Below are 17064 nucleotides of genomic sequence, written 5' to 3' on the forward strand. Positions count from 1 at the left end.
AACTTTCCCTGTAGCGGGAATACACCTTCCATGATAAAAACATCCAAACAGACCGGTGAGATCTTTCTGCTCTTCCCCCTGCTTGATTCATAAAAATACAGTAACATGTACTAGTAGTGTACATTCATGGAGAATTTAGTTAAAAAAATAAAAATAAATTCCAGTAATATCATTTGTCACTAGCTTCCGCCCTCGACCAATAAGCGCAGTGTTGCTATGCCCTATCAGCTTGCTGATTGGCTGATACAGCTGTCAATTACTCATCAAGTCAACGGCCAGTGAGATTTTTGCCAAAGATTAGTCAACTCGGCCGTCAAGATAACACCCGTCCTCTGGAATGTCCGCTATTGAGCTGTCGCGTTAACAATTAAGTTGTTTTCACTGTGTTAAAGTTACCAGTTGAAGTGCTCCACGCCGTTTAATTTCATTAAAAAGCTGTGTTGTGATGGTCAGCAACCGTAAGAAATTTAAATTGTTCTTGGTGGTAGGCCCAGTTGTTATAGTAAGCCTAACTGTCTTGTTTAGCTAGCTAACTTCTGGGATAACGTTACAACGTGTAAGAGGCGTTTGTCAAAACTTAACACGACTCAACAGTATAAAAATAATCTGAGATAATAAAAAAACATATTGCAAATATTTTTACAGCATTTATTCATCTTGTAAGCTACACTTAGTAAAGGTAAACAACTGTCACATTCATACTGATTATGCTCGACACTGTTTTTAAATACAATATTAGCTACGTATCACAACAATTTAAGTAACAGACCACTAATGACGTTGCTAAACGTCTCAATGAAACATACAAAAACCAGACACTGGACAGAAACCGAAGAAAATAAGCCACACTACCCGAATAACGGTTGTTGTGTGAACACGGAAGCTGGTTGGAGGGAACCCTCTCGCTCCGGCTGGCCGTTTCATCACTCTCTTCTAGCTGCCTCTTCTAAACTCTGCTGGGCATCATTGTGCGTCAAAACATTGCGTCTCTGCAGGACTTGTCAGGGCCGGAGAGGAAGAGGAAATTTGCCTGGGAAAGGAATGCGAAAGGGGGTTTAGGATTGGCACTGCCACGAGGAAAACGAGGCGGTGCGACATTTTCTGAGCTACGTGGAGAACCGTTTTTCTTCCCTTCAAAGGTAAAATAATTTCCTCTGCGTTATTTTTCAGTGTGGTGCATTTGTTGTTACGCACACAGCCCATCCAATAGCCTACTTTTTAACGGAGACAACTTTTAACATGCAACCACACGTGCTGTAATATCACAATAACAACACACGTTTATAGCTTGTATTCTGCCAACAACATGTATTACACCGTCATGTCGTTATCATGCCTGCACCTTGTTCTGTATACAGTGTATGGCCTGGGCTGATGTTTTCTTCGTGAGTTGGATGCTGAGGTCTACTCTGCAGTGAAGCTACAGTATAGTGGTTATTATTAGGGTCACATGCTGTTTGTGGTGGCAGTCCTAAACGTATGCGCCATCATCCCCGTGCGCGCGCTTGGTCGTGATGGTGCACGTCAACGGTGATCAATGCGGGTTATCGTGTAATACGCACATTGTGATCATATAAGCTCTGACGACAGTCACCTGGTTCTCAACGATCTGCAAAAGTCATTGCAGATGTTAGAGCTTTTCAGAGAGGGTGATGTGTGCCTGCGCGTGTGCGCAAGCGTGCGTGTGTTTTCAGCATTGCTGAGCTGAGGCATCCCCGCCATCTGTGCTGCGTGTGGTGGCTGAAGTTCTGCCCCAGATGAAGTGCGCCACTGCTTATGACCCGATTCAATAATCACACGCACGTACACACAGACACACAGTGTGTAAACCTTAAGCCTTCATGGTTTGTGTATTTATTGATGGTTAGCCCACGTGACATCAACCATGCCATACAAGTCAATGACGGTTAGGCCAGCAGGTGGAAATGCTTCATCCCACCACTAAAAAAACAAAACCTAAATAAAGTCCATGTGAGACAGTTTAAGAAGAGGCACTGTTATCAAGTTGCAACCTTTGCACTGATCTATTTTTACTGCAAAGCCTGCTTGCAGATAGTTATTGATCATGTGAGGAGTGGTGATCAATATCAGAGCGTTGCAGGCCTTGAAAAGTAATCCTTCACAGAGAGGACTTATAGACATGAACATAAACATAAGTGCAATGTGTTGTGCCAATGCTTGGACAGGTCTGAGTCACTCTGTCCCATCATTCACTTTGTTTTTTGGTCACCTTTAAATCACCGCTTTCACAGTTTATCATCGGATAGCCACACACAGATCTGTACAAACAAACCAGAAAATTAGCATCTAAAGAGTTTCTCTTGGACAAACTCTGCAAGGAAATACGCAAGTACAAGTGTCTAAAGTACCTGAGAACAAGCTACAAAATAGAGACAGACAGAAGAATGTGAGTAAAGATCAGCCATAGCAACAGTAACCAGACACATACACCTGGGATGCAGGAGCATCGCTTCATCAGTGAGATTTGATATGGTCGGTTCTCCTCCTCTAGTCAGTGATGTCATGCTGCTGTCGGCCTCGGCGTAAGACTGAATGGAGAGCAGGAAGAAAGTACATGAGGTACAGAAATCGTGTCGGTGCAGCTTGTGGGCAGCAGCGTAGGGCGAACACAGCTCACTCATTACTGAAGGGACACACACCGCTTCTTCCCTCATACCTCTCTCCGTTCGTTTGATTCCCTCCTTGTCCCCGTCTGACTCCCCTCCCTCCCTCCCTCCCTCCCTCCCTTGTATCTCTGTCTTTCTCCTGCTCTCGATCATTGTCAGAAGCAGCATCAGTGGGTTACATAACAAAGGTTTTTTTGTTGGGATACAAGGGCCCTTTTGGCTGTTGAGACTCGTGGCGCGTAGCCTTTTGTGATGACACCCAGAAATGAGCAGAATGGACAGCTCGGTGACCTCAAACGACCCGCGGCAGAACTGATGAATGGACAGAGTGACGGCAGAACAAATAAATACACAAGCAGGGCCGAGAGGCATAGACACAGACGGAGAAAATAAACTGATAAAACATGGACAAACGCATACAAACAGGTTATACAGACAGTTTTGCTAAACTTTCCTGCTGTTGGAGCAAGTCTGAATCGCTGCACCCAGTTTAGTCATCTGATCATTTATGCAATTTGTTATTCTGTCAAACTGGGTTTGTTTTTTAGTGCAAAGCAGCCCTGATCGACTCTTTGCGTCAGCGTATTACAGCGGGTCAGCATCCTTGTTCCCACAAACAATGTTGCATAGCAATATTAGTTTCAAGCACGTCCACCCACCAACATGAGTGACTAAATGTTTTGAAATGTCAAACAGCATCATAGTGCAGCCTTCAGTTCCAGGATAGTTTCATCTGTTTAATGTGGTAAAAGCCTTTACCTGCTTCCTCTTGTATTTGATGGTCGTTGGCGTTCTAGTCTTTACAGTTACTTATTACGTTTTTTTCAACGTTGCAGGTCATTAACTTGAAAATGTCAGCAAATACCTAAAGCCCAGGTACCGGGACTGTGTCCCCATTTCTAGAGCTGCAATCAACGATCAGTTAATCTGCTGATTATTCTCACGGTTAATTGCTTAATTGTTTGCTCCATAGAACACAGAAATGATTGACTAAACGCTTGTCACAAGTTCCTAGAGCCCAAGTTGAGTCTTGTGTTCAAGTCTTTTGTTTGGGTTTTGGCTGACAAACCCCAAACCCAAAGATATTCAGTTTACAATGATTAAAAAAAATCAGGGACAGCAGAGCGCTTTCTCCAACAAAGTAATAAGACTGTACAATAAATCACCTCTGGCCAAATCAATCACACGACTATAACACCGTTACACCGTTTGTTGTTTGGTTAAATCTGTGCACTACTGTTTAGTTACTTAATTTAATATTATTCTATTTCATTGTATATATTGTGCATTTTTATACTCAATATTTAATTTTTTTTACTCTGTTACTTTCATTGCTTACCTGTATCATAATGCTGCTGTAGTGAACAAATTTCCCCCTGCGTTATTAATAAAGTATCTATCAGGTGTCATCTGTTTTCACCCAGAGCCATTGACATGCACTGGCCCACTGTTGTTATGGCTGTAATGAAGTGTCTCTTCAGAGACCGACTGCAGATAATACACCGAGAGAGCCCCACATGGATTATGTATGACCTACAAGAAGATGTGCAACACGTGCACGACTTTAATCCAGAGCCGATGGTTTGAGTAAACATCTCGTCTCTCAGCTGTCGCCGACAGGTTCTCGTCTATACATCACATTTTAGAAATGTAGCCGCTACATTTATCCTGTGTGACTTGTTGCAAATGCAGGGGTAGAGGCTTAAATGAAGAAGCTTCAATTTAATGTTATTAAATGTGAAGCTTAAATTATAAGCTTACATTCCTAGATTACCTACAACACTTACGACTAATTACTAAGCTATAAATCAGGCAGCTTTGTGCAAATGTGAGTGATTGTCTTGATTTGTTGAATTTCAAATTGCTTGTTTTGTCTGACCAGCCGTCTATAACTCAAATAAAAGACTAAAAAAAAAAGTCTAAAAAGCTGGGCCTTGTAAAATGTTGGCATTTTTGTCAACTGATTAATTAATCAATCAATCCACTAATCATATCACAGCAGCCAAAAAAAAATCAAGTGGCAAAAGTCTCAAATGAGGTCAGTAAATTGTCAATGTGTCGGTTTTGTAGGGCAGTTCTCAATATTTTGAACTGATCTCAGAGGACTGGATCCGACATAAACTTCTTCCTTGTCCTCAGTCCTGAAATGACCGAGAGGATGAAACACGCTTTGGGTTAAACACCAGTGTGTGTGTGTGTGTGTGTGTGTCAGGGGTCACTCCGACAACTGTACTGAGCGTGTCTTTGTGCCCCTATCCCACGCCGCTGGCATCGTGTCAGAGGAGAGAAAACAAGGGCACATCTCACTGCCTTATTTATTTATTTATATCCCCCAGTCCTTCCCATCAGCACTGGAGCCTTCATCAGCCTCCGACACCAACAATCATCATATTGCAGGGCGGTAAAGTGAAGAGGCCTCTCTCTCTCTCTCTCTCTCTCTCTCTCTCTCTCTTCTCTTGTTTGTTCTGAAGTCACAGAGGCCTCCTGCTCCCATTCAGTATTTTATTAGTTTTTCCAGATGGCTCAGTAAAGACAGACAGGAAGGAAAGGAGACAGAATGGGACGGCCTATTGTGAAGGTGATGAAACAACTCCAGGTATTACAGAATTTTATAGAGCCATAGTCTTCTGAACGATAGAAGTTATTGGTTTCATTTAGTTAGAATGGTCATGTCTTTATTTGTTTATCTGTTACAGTCATTTAAAGTAGAAAGAATAGTTGAAACAGGTAGCAAAAAGATGCATATACTGTTTGAGTAAGGCTCATCGCAGCTTTATGAAAAGTAACACTGGGGAGTAGAGCGAGATTACATTTTGCGGTTGATATGTTGTCTTTAGTACCAGAGCTACAGGGCTGAAACCGCAGCTAAAGTTGCATTAAGCAATAAAACCACACAGATGAAATCTGCAGCCCAAGGTAAAGAGCAGAGGCCCCTAACCACCTCCTGTACAGTTAGTCAAAACACACTCCTGTCCTCCTGGCCCCGAGCCGCTGGGATGGGTTCCCGGGCCAGCTCAGTAATCTTGTCAGTCACCAGGGCACACCAGCAGAAGTATTTTAAGGGCTCGGTCTATTTGGATATCATGGAGTGAGCGGAGCACGATCCTCGCCGTTGTGCTACGCTAAGCAGATTATCTCCACAGCCTCACAGACTTAAACACTGAGTGTGGGCTCTAGTGTGGCTGCAGAGACCCGAGTAAGTGCAGAATAGTTTGACAACAAGTCACAGCTGGGATTGCCTTCATTATCAGTGTTCTGCCACATCAGTTAATTCATTTATGGTTTGGTCTATAAAAAGCCCCCAAAAAAATAGAGAAAGTTGACCACCATTTTTTTTTTAATAGAGTGCAATTTGTCATCTAAAAATGTCCGATCAACAGTCCAAAACCTAAATGTGTTCAACGAACAATGATATGATACAGGAAAGCAGCTAATCGGCATATTTGAGAAGCTGGAACTGAGACACGCTAGCACCTCTGTGAGGCTGCGCTGACAGCGATGCATTGGGCTAAATGCTAAACGTCAGCATGCTTACATGCACACAACCAACATGCTAATGTGTATCATGCAGGGATAATGTTTGCCATGTTCTACATCTTAGTTAGCGTCTTAGCATGCTAACATTTGCTTATCAGTACTAAACACAAAAGTAATGCTGAGGATGGGAATGTCATTCGTTTTTTTCAGGTATTTGATTTGAAACGAAATACCTGCAAATACCTACATTGGAAAATTTTTACTTTCGTCTCGATGGTGGCACTAGAGGAAAAGTTAGTGGATCGCCAAGTCAGGATTCATCCTCTGGGCACCATGAATGTCTGTACGAAGCTTTACGGCAATCCATCCAGTAGCTGTTGAGATGTTTCGGTCGAGGGCAGACTGACATTGTCATCCCTAGAGCCATGCCACTAGCATGGCTAAAAAATGACTAACTAAGCAATTATGATAACAGTTACTTGATTTCTTTTGTCTGTCCCTGGTTCGATAGCCCGAACTGTCCTCTCGACCAACTAGGACTCATATTTGGCCTCTAGAAGAAGCGATGTCCTGTGTGGTGGATGCCTGTACCTGTACCATGTTTGTATCTCATCTCATAAAAAAGTAGAACTTCTTCAGTGTTTTGTGCTTGCAACTGAAATGTGTAATGTAGTTGTCTCAGCCTGGAACACAGGCTCATTAATTATGCATCACTTCACATCATAGCTCTTTGAGGTTTAACAGTTTCAAAGACGCGAGCAGGTCGGAGACTTCTCTGAACACACAGAGCAGACTGTAATCCCATCAGCAGTTACACACCTGTGGCTCAGTTTACAACATCAGTTTAAGGAAGCAGCTGTCACACAACCGTGTAACCATTAGCCGCTCCTCTATCCTCCCCTGTGCGCAGGTGTTCGCCTCCCAACCCGCCGCCCACCACGGCCCTCACCTGTGTGTTGCGGTGCTTCCCTTGTGAGCCGACCTGGGCTGGGAGTCCCTTCTTGCACCGCCCGCCAACTCCGCCCATGGTCAGAATGACGCGCTCCAAGACCTTCCAGGCGTACCTGCCGAGCTGCCACCGGACCTACAGCTGCATCCACTGCCGAGCTCACCTGGCCAACCACGACGAGCTCATCTCCAAGGTAAGCTGCTCCAGCGGCTGGACTCGTCTTACCAACAGTGGCCGCTCCTGGAAACCATTAGGACAGTACTTGCATCCAGGCAGCTAATCATTATACTTTACCTCAAGTTTGTGTTTTTAGACAAAATAAGAATATTCAACGCGTAGTTTTTGCCTCTTCAACTTCATAGCGCAGTCAATAATACAGAGCAAAATTGCCAAGGATTAACAGCCATTAAACGACAAGCGTTGCAGATTAAAAAAAAGAGGCACAGCGGATGAGGAATTATGAAAACAAACAGGCTGAACACCTGTATGTCTGTGTCAGCCGCCACCACGCTACTGCTTGTGGATGGATTATGTTATAAACGGGTTAGAGAAGAGGATTATGAATGCACTCTCACTTTTTCCACATGTGATAATGAAAACACTGCTCACCTGTGAGCAAAGGCCTTCTGTCGGTCGTAACACATCTGCGTGATAGAAACCCGTTTAACGTGTCCCTTCAATAGTAGCTTTCATGTTGTGCAAAATAACTGCCTGCAAGGGAATAACTCCATCGCAACTAAAGCTACTTATGCATTATTTTATTACACAAGAGCTTCTATTAAAGTAAAGGCCTGTCTCAAATGAGCATGTGGGTATTTTATAGGGAGACTAAAACTCTCTCTTATTTGACTCATGGCATTATGGCAGTAGAACAGCATGCTTATGTAATTTTATGGTTACCACACTGTATGAAAGGGCTCATTCTTGTTTCAGCCTTTTCATCTTTGTCTCATCTCGTCTCTGCAGTCGTTCCAGGGGAGCCAAGGCAGAGCCTACCTGTTCAACTCGGTGTGAGTATCCCTCTCTTGTTGCATTTCAACCCACCTGGTTCATGTTATGCGTTTCGAAAAACTCTCCTGCAGGCTGGACTTAAGACAGGAGACCAGTGTTGAAAACGCTGTTGTTTTGAAATAGGTTAAAAAATGCACACTGTTTGTTGTATTTGAAGCCTCGGCGTCGACGGAGCCAGCCTGTGCCTCGGAGTCATTATCAGCTGAAATTGAGTGTGAAAATTTGAATCTATGCTTCTTGGCCTGCCGCCCCATCGGTATGCGCTGTGTGAGTGGGTGTGAGGCAGTGACTCACTCAGAGTACATCATACAGTACACGCAACTGAGCCACTTGAACAATACTAATTTCTAACTTTTGTTTTTTTGTCTCTCCTTCCTCTCTACTGTCCTCTCCACAAACTCTTCTTCCTCCCCCCACCCCCCTCTCTCCCTCTCTCCCTCCCTCCCTCCCTCAGGGTGAACGTTGGTTGTGGCCCTGCAGAAGAGAGGGTTCTGCTCACAGGCCTGCACGCTGTCGCAGATATCTACTGTGAGAACTGCAAGACCACCCTGGGCTGGAAATACGTAAGCGTCCCGATTTTGATGCACAAGCACCGCAAACTGCATCCAAGGGTAGAGGACGATAAATTGGGAGGTTGTTATTATAGCACACCCTCATTTTATTTGCACCCTCATTATATTTGGACCTCCTCTTCTCTCGGGGTCAACGCAGTGTTACTGCTGTGTGGGCTGAATTAATTATGAGCTAGGTTTCTCAGAACAGATGGAGATATGAAGGAGAAGTCTTTATTTATCTTATGTGACTTGATTAGTTTGGAATGTTTTGTGGAAGGGAAAAATATCAGCATCTCATTACTCACTCAAATAATGATTACTATGTAGCTCGGTTTATATCAGAGCTACACAGTCAAAGTCTCTGTAAAGCTGTGATACAGCATTACAAAATACACGTGCAGGATGTATTTATTACAGGCGGTATTTTATGTCTCATGTCAGGGAGAACCTAACAGCATCCACACATGTTAGCCTTCTTCATATATCAATGGAGCCGTGCATGTGCAGCTGTCACTGGTGAACCCTGTCCGCGTGGAGGTGAGAGTTTACACTATAGGGCACATGACTGTATCCTTAAGGAGTTAGCACACACACACAAACAGTGTCCTTGTTGTTGGACTTCTCAGAAGCCTCCATTGACCAGCACACTCAGCCTAACATCCAACTGTCACCGCTACGTGTCTAACCTTAACCCCGATTCTATAACCTTCCAGCCTAAAAATATCTGTTTTCCTTATGCCGCCTGGTATAAACACCTGGCGAACCCGTTTTAAAAGTAGAAACCTTTCTGGGTAGTTTCTATTCCTGTCAGGACCCCACAAGGCAGAAAAAAACCCACAGAGGTCACATGCATGCACAAGCACACAGACACAGGACTTAATGGAGGGTCTCCATTAATATCGGTTGCAGCGGTATTGATTTTCCGCAGTCGTCAGAGTTCTATTGAGAGGCTTGACCTACTGCACTTCTAAATTAAGAAATCTGATAACGTGCCTCTGCAGCGCTAAGACAAAATAGCCAAAGACAAAGCAAGACACAGACGCTCCACAGTGAAAGAACATTTGTGTCAGCCGACTCCAGCTTTCAAGAGAGGCCTAAAATGAGTGTGTGGCTTTTGAACAACAACACAGGGTTGTTAATGGACTTGGACACGAAGCAGAAGTTGTCATTTTCTTTAAGTTGTATGGCATTGATTAGCAACTCAAAACACGAGCTGTGTCGAAATGATCCCCATAGTGTTTTTTAAAAGGATGTGCTAATAATAGCAAAAAGCATATCTTAACCTCAACGGTTAAAAAAAAAGGTCTTTTCAAGCTTGCGGCTTGGGTTTAGTGCTTGCTTCTATCATTGTCAGTTACTGGGGCCAGAAATATCCAAATTTGGGGATATGTGAGGTGGAACTGGAACAAGCTGAGGTAAGATTAGCAAGCAGCAGCCACCGCAGCTGAGCATGATCAAGTAACCGCCATGAGAGTCATCCGTTAGTTAGAAACACTCCCAACACTTTCCTGTAAAAGTCTTCTGGAACAGCACCAGTAAAAATCCCCATAAAGGCACGTATTAGAAGAAGGAACATTAGCTATTGTGACAGTCTACAGCAATGTTTACAGCTCTGTGAGGCTGCTGTACTTCGACACAGCCTTGCTTTATGCCAACATAATCATGCTAAAATGCTCTCATGACAATGCTAACGTACTCATGTTAAGCAGGTAGAATGTTTACAATATTTGCCATCGTAGTTTAGCTGGTTAGCGTGCTAATATGTGCTATTTAGCACCAAACACTAAGTTAAAACAGCTGAGTTTGACGAGAATGTCATTAGTTTTGCAGGTATTTAGCCATAAACCGAAGTATGAGCCATTGGAGAAACTTACAAGCTTACACAAGTAGCCTTCGTGGATGCCACCTGGCCTCATTGTTCTTTAAGATTTTCATTTCAATAAATGTCTGTTAAGACACTATTGTCGAAACTTGGTGTCTGTGGCTACATGCCCGGGGAAAAAAATGCTGGATTACAGTTGTTCTCCATTGTATGCACACAATTCTGAAAACTTGAGGCTTCAAATATCAACGAAAAAACAAAAACTGTAAGAAAAACTTTCCCTGGGTTTAAAGCATCTCAAAAAGGCTATTGACTGTAGCAATCATGCTTTTCAAATGATTGACATTTGCAGTCAAGGAAAACTAATAAACTGACACATTTTGATTATCTTGTTGATAAGTGGAGCCGATAGGCCTCTGTGAAGTTGGAGGAATTTTGGATTACACACCCAACATTAGAAATGCATGTTACGGCCCGCAGAAATAGAGCAGACTCTACAGCTATGTTGGCGGTTGCGAGGCTCAAACCTGTGGCCTTTCGGTTCTACCGTTACTTGGCGGTGAGACACACATTCCCGCCAGCTTAAGGTATGACGATCCAGCCCGGTCAGAGATTTGGTTCTGCAGGCTCCTCTGCAGTGTTTAGTGACTGACAGTTACATAACCAGCTTCCAGAGAGCCAGCAGCAGAGACAGGCCAGGACTGAGTCAAGGATTTTCATATCCAGCTATAAGGGCCGTCATGAGCAGGGACTTTTTAAATGCACCTTGTGTCTGTTGCTAGCTATCCTATACACGGACATGTTATTGTTCTCCGTCCGTCTGTCAGTGTAATTAAATCCCTCCTGTCCTCTCTCACACCCTCCAGGAACATGCCTTTGAGAGCAGTCAGAAGTATAAAGAGGGCAAGTTCATCATCGAGCTGGCCCACATGATCAAGGACAACGGCTGGGACTGACGGACGAACAACCGGGACACCACTGCAACAGAGGAGAGGGAGGGGGGGAGGGGAGGGAGGGGGGCTGGATGACTCGATGGATGGTTGAATGGAAGGGGAGGGGGGAGGGGGTCGTGTGTGTGACTTTGGCTGATTTACCATTAACCTCTGTAACTCTCTGCCCATCCCTCCCTAACACAACTCTTGATGTATGCACGCACACACAAACACACATACGTCAAGGTCCCAGACATCCCAGCTTGACAGAGAGGCAGACAGGCCGGCCTGTACGCAGCTAGCAGGACTAGGTGACTGGCCAGCAAGATGGCTCATTGTCACGTTGTTTTTTTTTTGACTGAAACGTTATTCGGTAGCTCCTCAAACACTCCTCTATAACTGCTAGGAGACATCTTCATTGTGTGAAATATTCCACCTTGCCGAAGAAAAATGTTTAAACCCGTCATTCAGTGGAAATTTAGCCAGGAGGAGGGCGGTTAGGCTGCCCCGGCGGTGTTCATTGGCCTCGGTTGAAGAGCCGACGGGCATTCACTCCGTCATCAGCCTGAATCAGATGACCTAAGATGATTATAGCAAATCCAGCTGATCGCCGCCGTGCCAGCTGGGCCAGTAATGAAGCCTGGCGCTGAGGCACGGAGGCCCGAGCACATGGGTGTCGGGATGTGGGGCGGGGCGGGTGAAGGGATTGCCGCCCACCAGGCCGCTCTCTCTCTCTCTCTCAACGTGGTGGGGAGGGGAGGATCCCGATCCAGTTATGCAAAGGATTTGATGGCTTCTGGCTTGGACTCACTCCATGCCTGGCCAGTGATGCAGCTCAGGAATGGGCCGAGAGTGAAAGAGATACAGACGGACAGCCACCAGCTTGTCCTAAAAAAACTCACAGGAATTTGGCCTCACGGCAGCAAAGCAGCCCTGGGTTTTATTCCTCCTATGATACAACAAGTTGTGTAAAATGATCCGCTGATCCTCCCCAGTGTAGGTCTGGTGTCGGCAGACGCATCGACGCGGCCGCCTTTGTTACTTGGCCAGACAGAATTACACAACATAAGCGTGTTTCAGGTGAACAACTTTGGCTGGGACTCCCAAAAGGTTAGCGAGCACTGTGAGCATCTTTTCTGCTGTTGGAGGTCGATGAGGCTGTGCAGGCTTGGGGGGGGGGGGGGGACAGCTAGTGATCGGTCAGATACAAACACAAGCCCTGCTATCGTGCAATTAACTGTGTGATTTGAAGAAAGTGACAAACAAATGGTCAAAGCACGACTGGTCTCATGGGCCGAGAGAAAACGCAAATGGTAAAGAAATCAACACAGAAAGTAATTTGTTACCTTTACTGAAGTTAGGAGGTAAATACATAACCACAGAGGTCTGTACTGTAGACGCATATGTATAAAAGGTTTCACTCTTGGGCTCTCTTTCAGTCTGGGATGGCTGCTGTTTAACTGCTGTTACACTGATCTTCACTAACTGGCCCTCACCAAACATAACAAACCTGCTGGGCAACAATATGAAGCAATGCACTAGATAGACCCACTCGCTTATTCTTTTGTTCCTCAATGCATCAACACGTTATCTTCGGTTTTGTCCCAGTGTTAGATATCGTTTCTTCCACCTCAGTTCTCCCAAATGCATCCTTTGAGTCATGACCCTCGGAGGTAACATTAATAGGAAGCATTGCTCAGGTACCTTCATGCTACCTTTCCTTCTTAATGTGCTGGATGTGTTATTATTCTCTGATGGTTTCAAATGAGAGAATCCATCCCGTGGAAATGCAACGTTAACGCATGCATGAAGTGAAACGAGTGTTCTGACCAGTTTTGTGCTTGGTCCTCGTCACATTTTTTGTGAAAAGAACATTTTGTGTGTACCAGAGTTGCAATGAAACCTTGTGCTGTGATACAACAAATCATCAGATCCGCCTCAGTCCATTTGAGCCGAGAGGTCTTTTAAAAACGTGATTCTGGTTTAGAGTCAAGTTAAATTAGTTGCCCCGTTTGTCACACATAGTTGCCCGTTGCTGCGAACACTGCTCTAGAAGTTGCCCTCTATATGTCGAGTGCTGTGCACGACTCTCCGGTTACAACCAAACCTAAACAGATGAACACTCAGCAGCTGATCGCTCAGTCGGAGGCTGCGACATTGAACCCCGCACAACCAAAGAACCCGCCCATCAACAAATAATTGACCAAACAAAAAAAAAATCTAATTTTGCTTGGGCAAAGTGTTGCGAAAACAAGGGGTTGCGTATAGCTGAAAGCCAAGGTTGTTGGTAGCCTTTCTCTGTGATATATATAATGTATTATGATTTTGTAAACAAAAGATCTTAATATATGAATATATTCTATTTACTGTATTCACCATGAGGATCACCATTCTCGTCAACCTCTGTGCTACAGACTGTAAATAGTGTTAATGTATTGTGTTTTATCTATGATCCATACGATGAACGAATGAATATGATTTAGGTCATGTCATGCTTTCTTTCTGGTACCCCACATTGGCTGTACGATACTACTTTTTTACTGAAAATGTTTCAATTTTAATGTCTTTTGTAAAGGAGGATGCTGATGTTGACTATATATCATTGGATCTTCATCTAATAAAATGCACCTTGATATCTGTATGGACTACAGTGTTCGTTTCTTCTCACGCAACCTTAAATCTCAAGAGTGTTGAGCACTTTAAAGGGGCACTTTAATGATGCACCTTAATTATTAAATTTAACGATTCACTCACAAGTGATATTTTGAAAGAAATGTTTAAAACTTGAGCCGACATTTTCTGAAGCGTTCATCGTTAGACCATCCCTGCTCAGTAAGCTCCCCCGCCTTTTAACCTTTTCTGTTACCAATTCAAACCATCTTAAACCAAATTTTAGGATTATCCTGATTTATTGTCTTATGCTTTAAGCTGCGACTTTAGCTTTGCTTAACGGTCACCACTGAGGCCACAAGTGACAATAAGGGTGTCATTCTAAATGCTAAAATCTTAAGGCCCTTTAGCCAAACTGTGCAGAATTTAAGATTAAGCCACTGTTGGCATTGTAAACTTGATTGTTTAGACGTTGGAGCATCGAAATTGATTTTCTCGGAAACAGTAAATAAATCAGCTGACCCATTTTCTAGTTCATGTGAATTTTTTCACGCTGTCCCCCACCTCATTGTAGTTACAGCGTTTTGGCTTTGTAGGACCGCGGCCCTAATGTCTATCTGAAGTTAGCTAATAATAGCTGCCGTAAGCTATATAAGCTACCATAAGTAGGGGTGAAGCATCTAAGCCCAGTGTTTTTGAACTGAGGAAGAGTTTGTTTTCTTGCTTAGAAATTCATGTTTTCATCTGTGAGAGCAATAATGTGTTTTAACAAATATATTGTCTTGATTTAAAAGCTTGTGCAAGATTGGAGAACCCATTTGAGAGATGGAATGGTCAGACATAAATAACTCATGTGAACCTTAAAAAGGTTAATGTTTTCTTTCTGCTGACGACAGCCACTACTAATGACAGCGATGATGAGCAAAATGAGGCGTTCACAGTAGTTACGAGGTGGATGTTTGTGTGAATTGACCAGGCATCCCCAGACAGCGTGGGCACAAAGCCCGCTGCGACTGAACCGCCATATCCGATGATGGTGACATTTCATTGTCCCCATGGTAACAAGTGCATCATCTCTTACGAATAGGGAAAAATCAACATCAGCAGCAGCCGCTTCGCTTCGCCTCCGTGAGGATGATGCTCGTGGTGTGTGCGTGCAGAGGAGGGTTATGGGTATAAGAGTCACTTTTTAGTCTTGCATTAATCAAGCTTCTCGTCATGCTCACTTTCCTCCTCCTTCCTCCCCTCCCTCCCTCCCTCCCTCCATCCTAACTCCCACTCCACTCTCATACCTTGCTTTCCATTTATCTTCCATTATCATCCTTTGGGCCCTCCCCTCCTCCCCCTGTCCTCCCCCTGTCCTCCCCCTGTAGTGTTGTTTCCAATGATCCTCCTGGGCTGATTTCCCTCTCTCTGTCCGACTTGGCTAACCCACTCCAAATCTCACTGCAGCAGATGGTGCTGTGTTTGCATTGGGTGAGGTCTCCTAGCAACCGTCACTTTCTCTCCCTCTCTCTTTCCTAAAAGCAGAGCCGTGGAGGAGTTGGGGGTCCTGCACTGTCTGGGTCTGCCATGCTCACCCCTCCTCTGTCTCTTTGATTGACCCGACCGCCTCTCGGTGTTGATGTCTATGTTTACGTCTGTCTCTCTCTCGGATGCAGAAGTAGGGCATGCCGGGCTGACTGTCTGGATTACTATACATGTGTAATGATTAAATTTGATGGGCAAAGCAGGATACACAACAACCAACGTGATTTGTTCCCCTGACGCGACCTAGATTTGTTACAGATGTTCACATATGTTGCGACGGCAGGGAAAGATCAGATCTGGGTCACGCTGTGTTTAAAGCTCACATTCATGGCATTTATAGCTGCTAATTGTAGGTTTAGGTTCTTTTCTTTATCATCCCACGATCCGACACTTAAAAAGGAGATCATTACCATCCTGGGAGACATGCTGATGAAAACACACCATCAGGTCTGCATGTAGAGACATGCAACGCTGTAGATAGACTCTGCCACACACACACACACACACACACACACACACGAACGCACAGCTGCACTTTACAAAGACAGGAGGGCATATAAGGACATGCTTGAATCCTTACATGGCCTTGGTTCTTGTGCTTTCAATGCTACCTCTGGCCTGCAGACACACACACACATTATTGTAACTGCATACATAGGACCCTAAATATAGCTCTAAACTCTACTTCATTGGCTTATCTCAGGTTTTCAATTAAAGGATGTAGTAGGATCCACAGCAGACAGATGCAAGTAATGAACATCATGTGGAAAAAGTTAACTCAGTCTTAATGTGAGATTAATTAAGCAAATGCATATTTACATGTAATACTATAATAGTACTAACAAATACATCAACTTTTAACTTACAGTAAGACAAGTGGATATTTTGTTTGACCATTATCTAAAAATCTTAAAGGGATAGTTAGCTAAGAAAATCAAAACCACTCGTGTGTATGTTAAATATGAAGCTGGTTAGCTTAGCTTAGCTTAGCATTAAGACTGGAAACAGGTGGAAACAGCCAGCCTCGCTCTGTCAAAAGGTAACACAATATCACTAATAAACACATTATATTTAATTTATTTAATCTATACAAAAACTAAAGCGTAAAAATAACAATTAGGGAGTGGTGTGCAAAACCATTTCTTTGCCAGTAACTTGCTGGGGTCTCCATTAACATTTTTCCACTTTGTTTTTTGTGCAGATTAATAAAATAAAATATAACATGTTAACTGGTGAGCTTTAGGGCTGCTGGCTCCAGCGTCATATTTACTGCACAGGTTTGAAAGTGGTTTTCACAATCTCACCTAACTCTCTTCATGAAAGTGAAAAAGCATATATCCCTAAGATAGATAGATAGATAGATAGATAGATAGATAGATAGATAGATAGATAGATAGATAGATAGATAGATAGATAGATAGATAGATAGATAGATAGATAGATAGATAGATAGATAGATAGATACTTCATTAATCCCACAAGGGGACATTTTTATTAAACCGTTTCTGCTTGTATTTTCATAAGGTCCTCAATAGCACAGAAGTTCAGGAGC

At 43.7% G+C, this 17064-nt stretch overlaps 1 protein-coding gene across 1 annotated transcript; it reads left to right on the forward strand.

Moving 5' to 3' along the window:
• The first annotated feature begins 990 nt into the window (after positions 1-990).
• Positions 991-11427, forward strand: ypel2b (yippee-like 2b). The gene is made up of 5 exons (XM_079166188.1): positions 991-1139; positions 7015-7246; positions 8020-8063; positions 8519-8627; positions 11307-11427. Exons 2-5 carry the CDS (start codon positions 7130-7132, stop codon positions 11394-11396), a joined length of 360 nt encoding a protein of 119 aa, XP_079022314.1. The 5' UTR covers positions 991-1139; positions 7015-7129; the 3' UTR covers positions 11397-11427.
• Positions 11428-17064: the final 5637 nt, after the last annotated feature.

Source organism: Pholis gunnellus, assembly GCF_910591455.1.
Source record: "Pholis gunnellus genome assembly, chromosome: 9".
In the NCBI taxonomy this organism is placed as follows: Eukaryota; Metazoa; Chordata; class Actinopteri; order Perciformes; family Pholidae; genus Pholis; species Pholis gunnellus.

Excerpts from the sequence above, each read along its gene's own strand:
- ypel2b (XM_079166188.1), top strand. The coding sequence starts at position 7,130 with ATGGTCAGAATGACGCGCTCCAAGACCTTCCAGGCGTACCTGCCGAGC. Across the intron at positions 7,247-8,019 it reads ACGACGAGCTCATCTCCAAG|TCGTTCCAGGGGAGCCAAGG; the intron begins GTAAGCTGCTCC and ends TCGTCTCTGCAG. Across the intron at positions 8,628-11,306 it reads CCACCCTGGGCTGGAAATAC|GAACATGCCTTTGAGAGCAG; the intron begins GTAAGCGTCCCG and ends CACACCCTCCAG.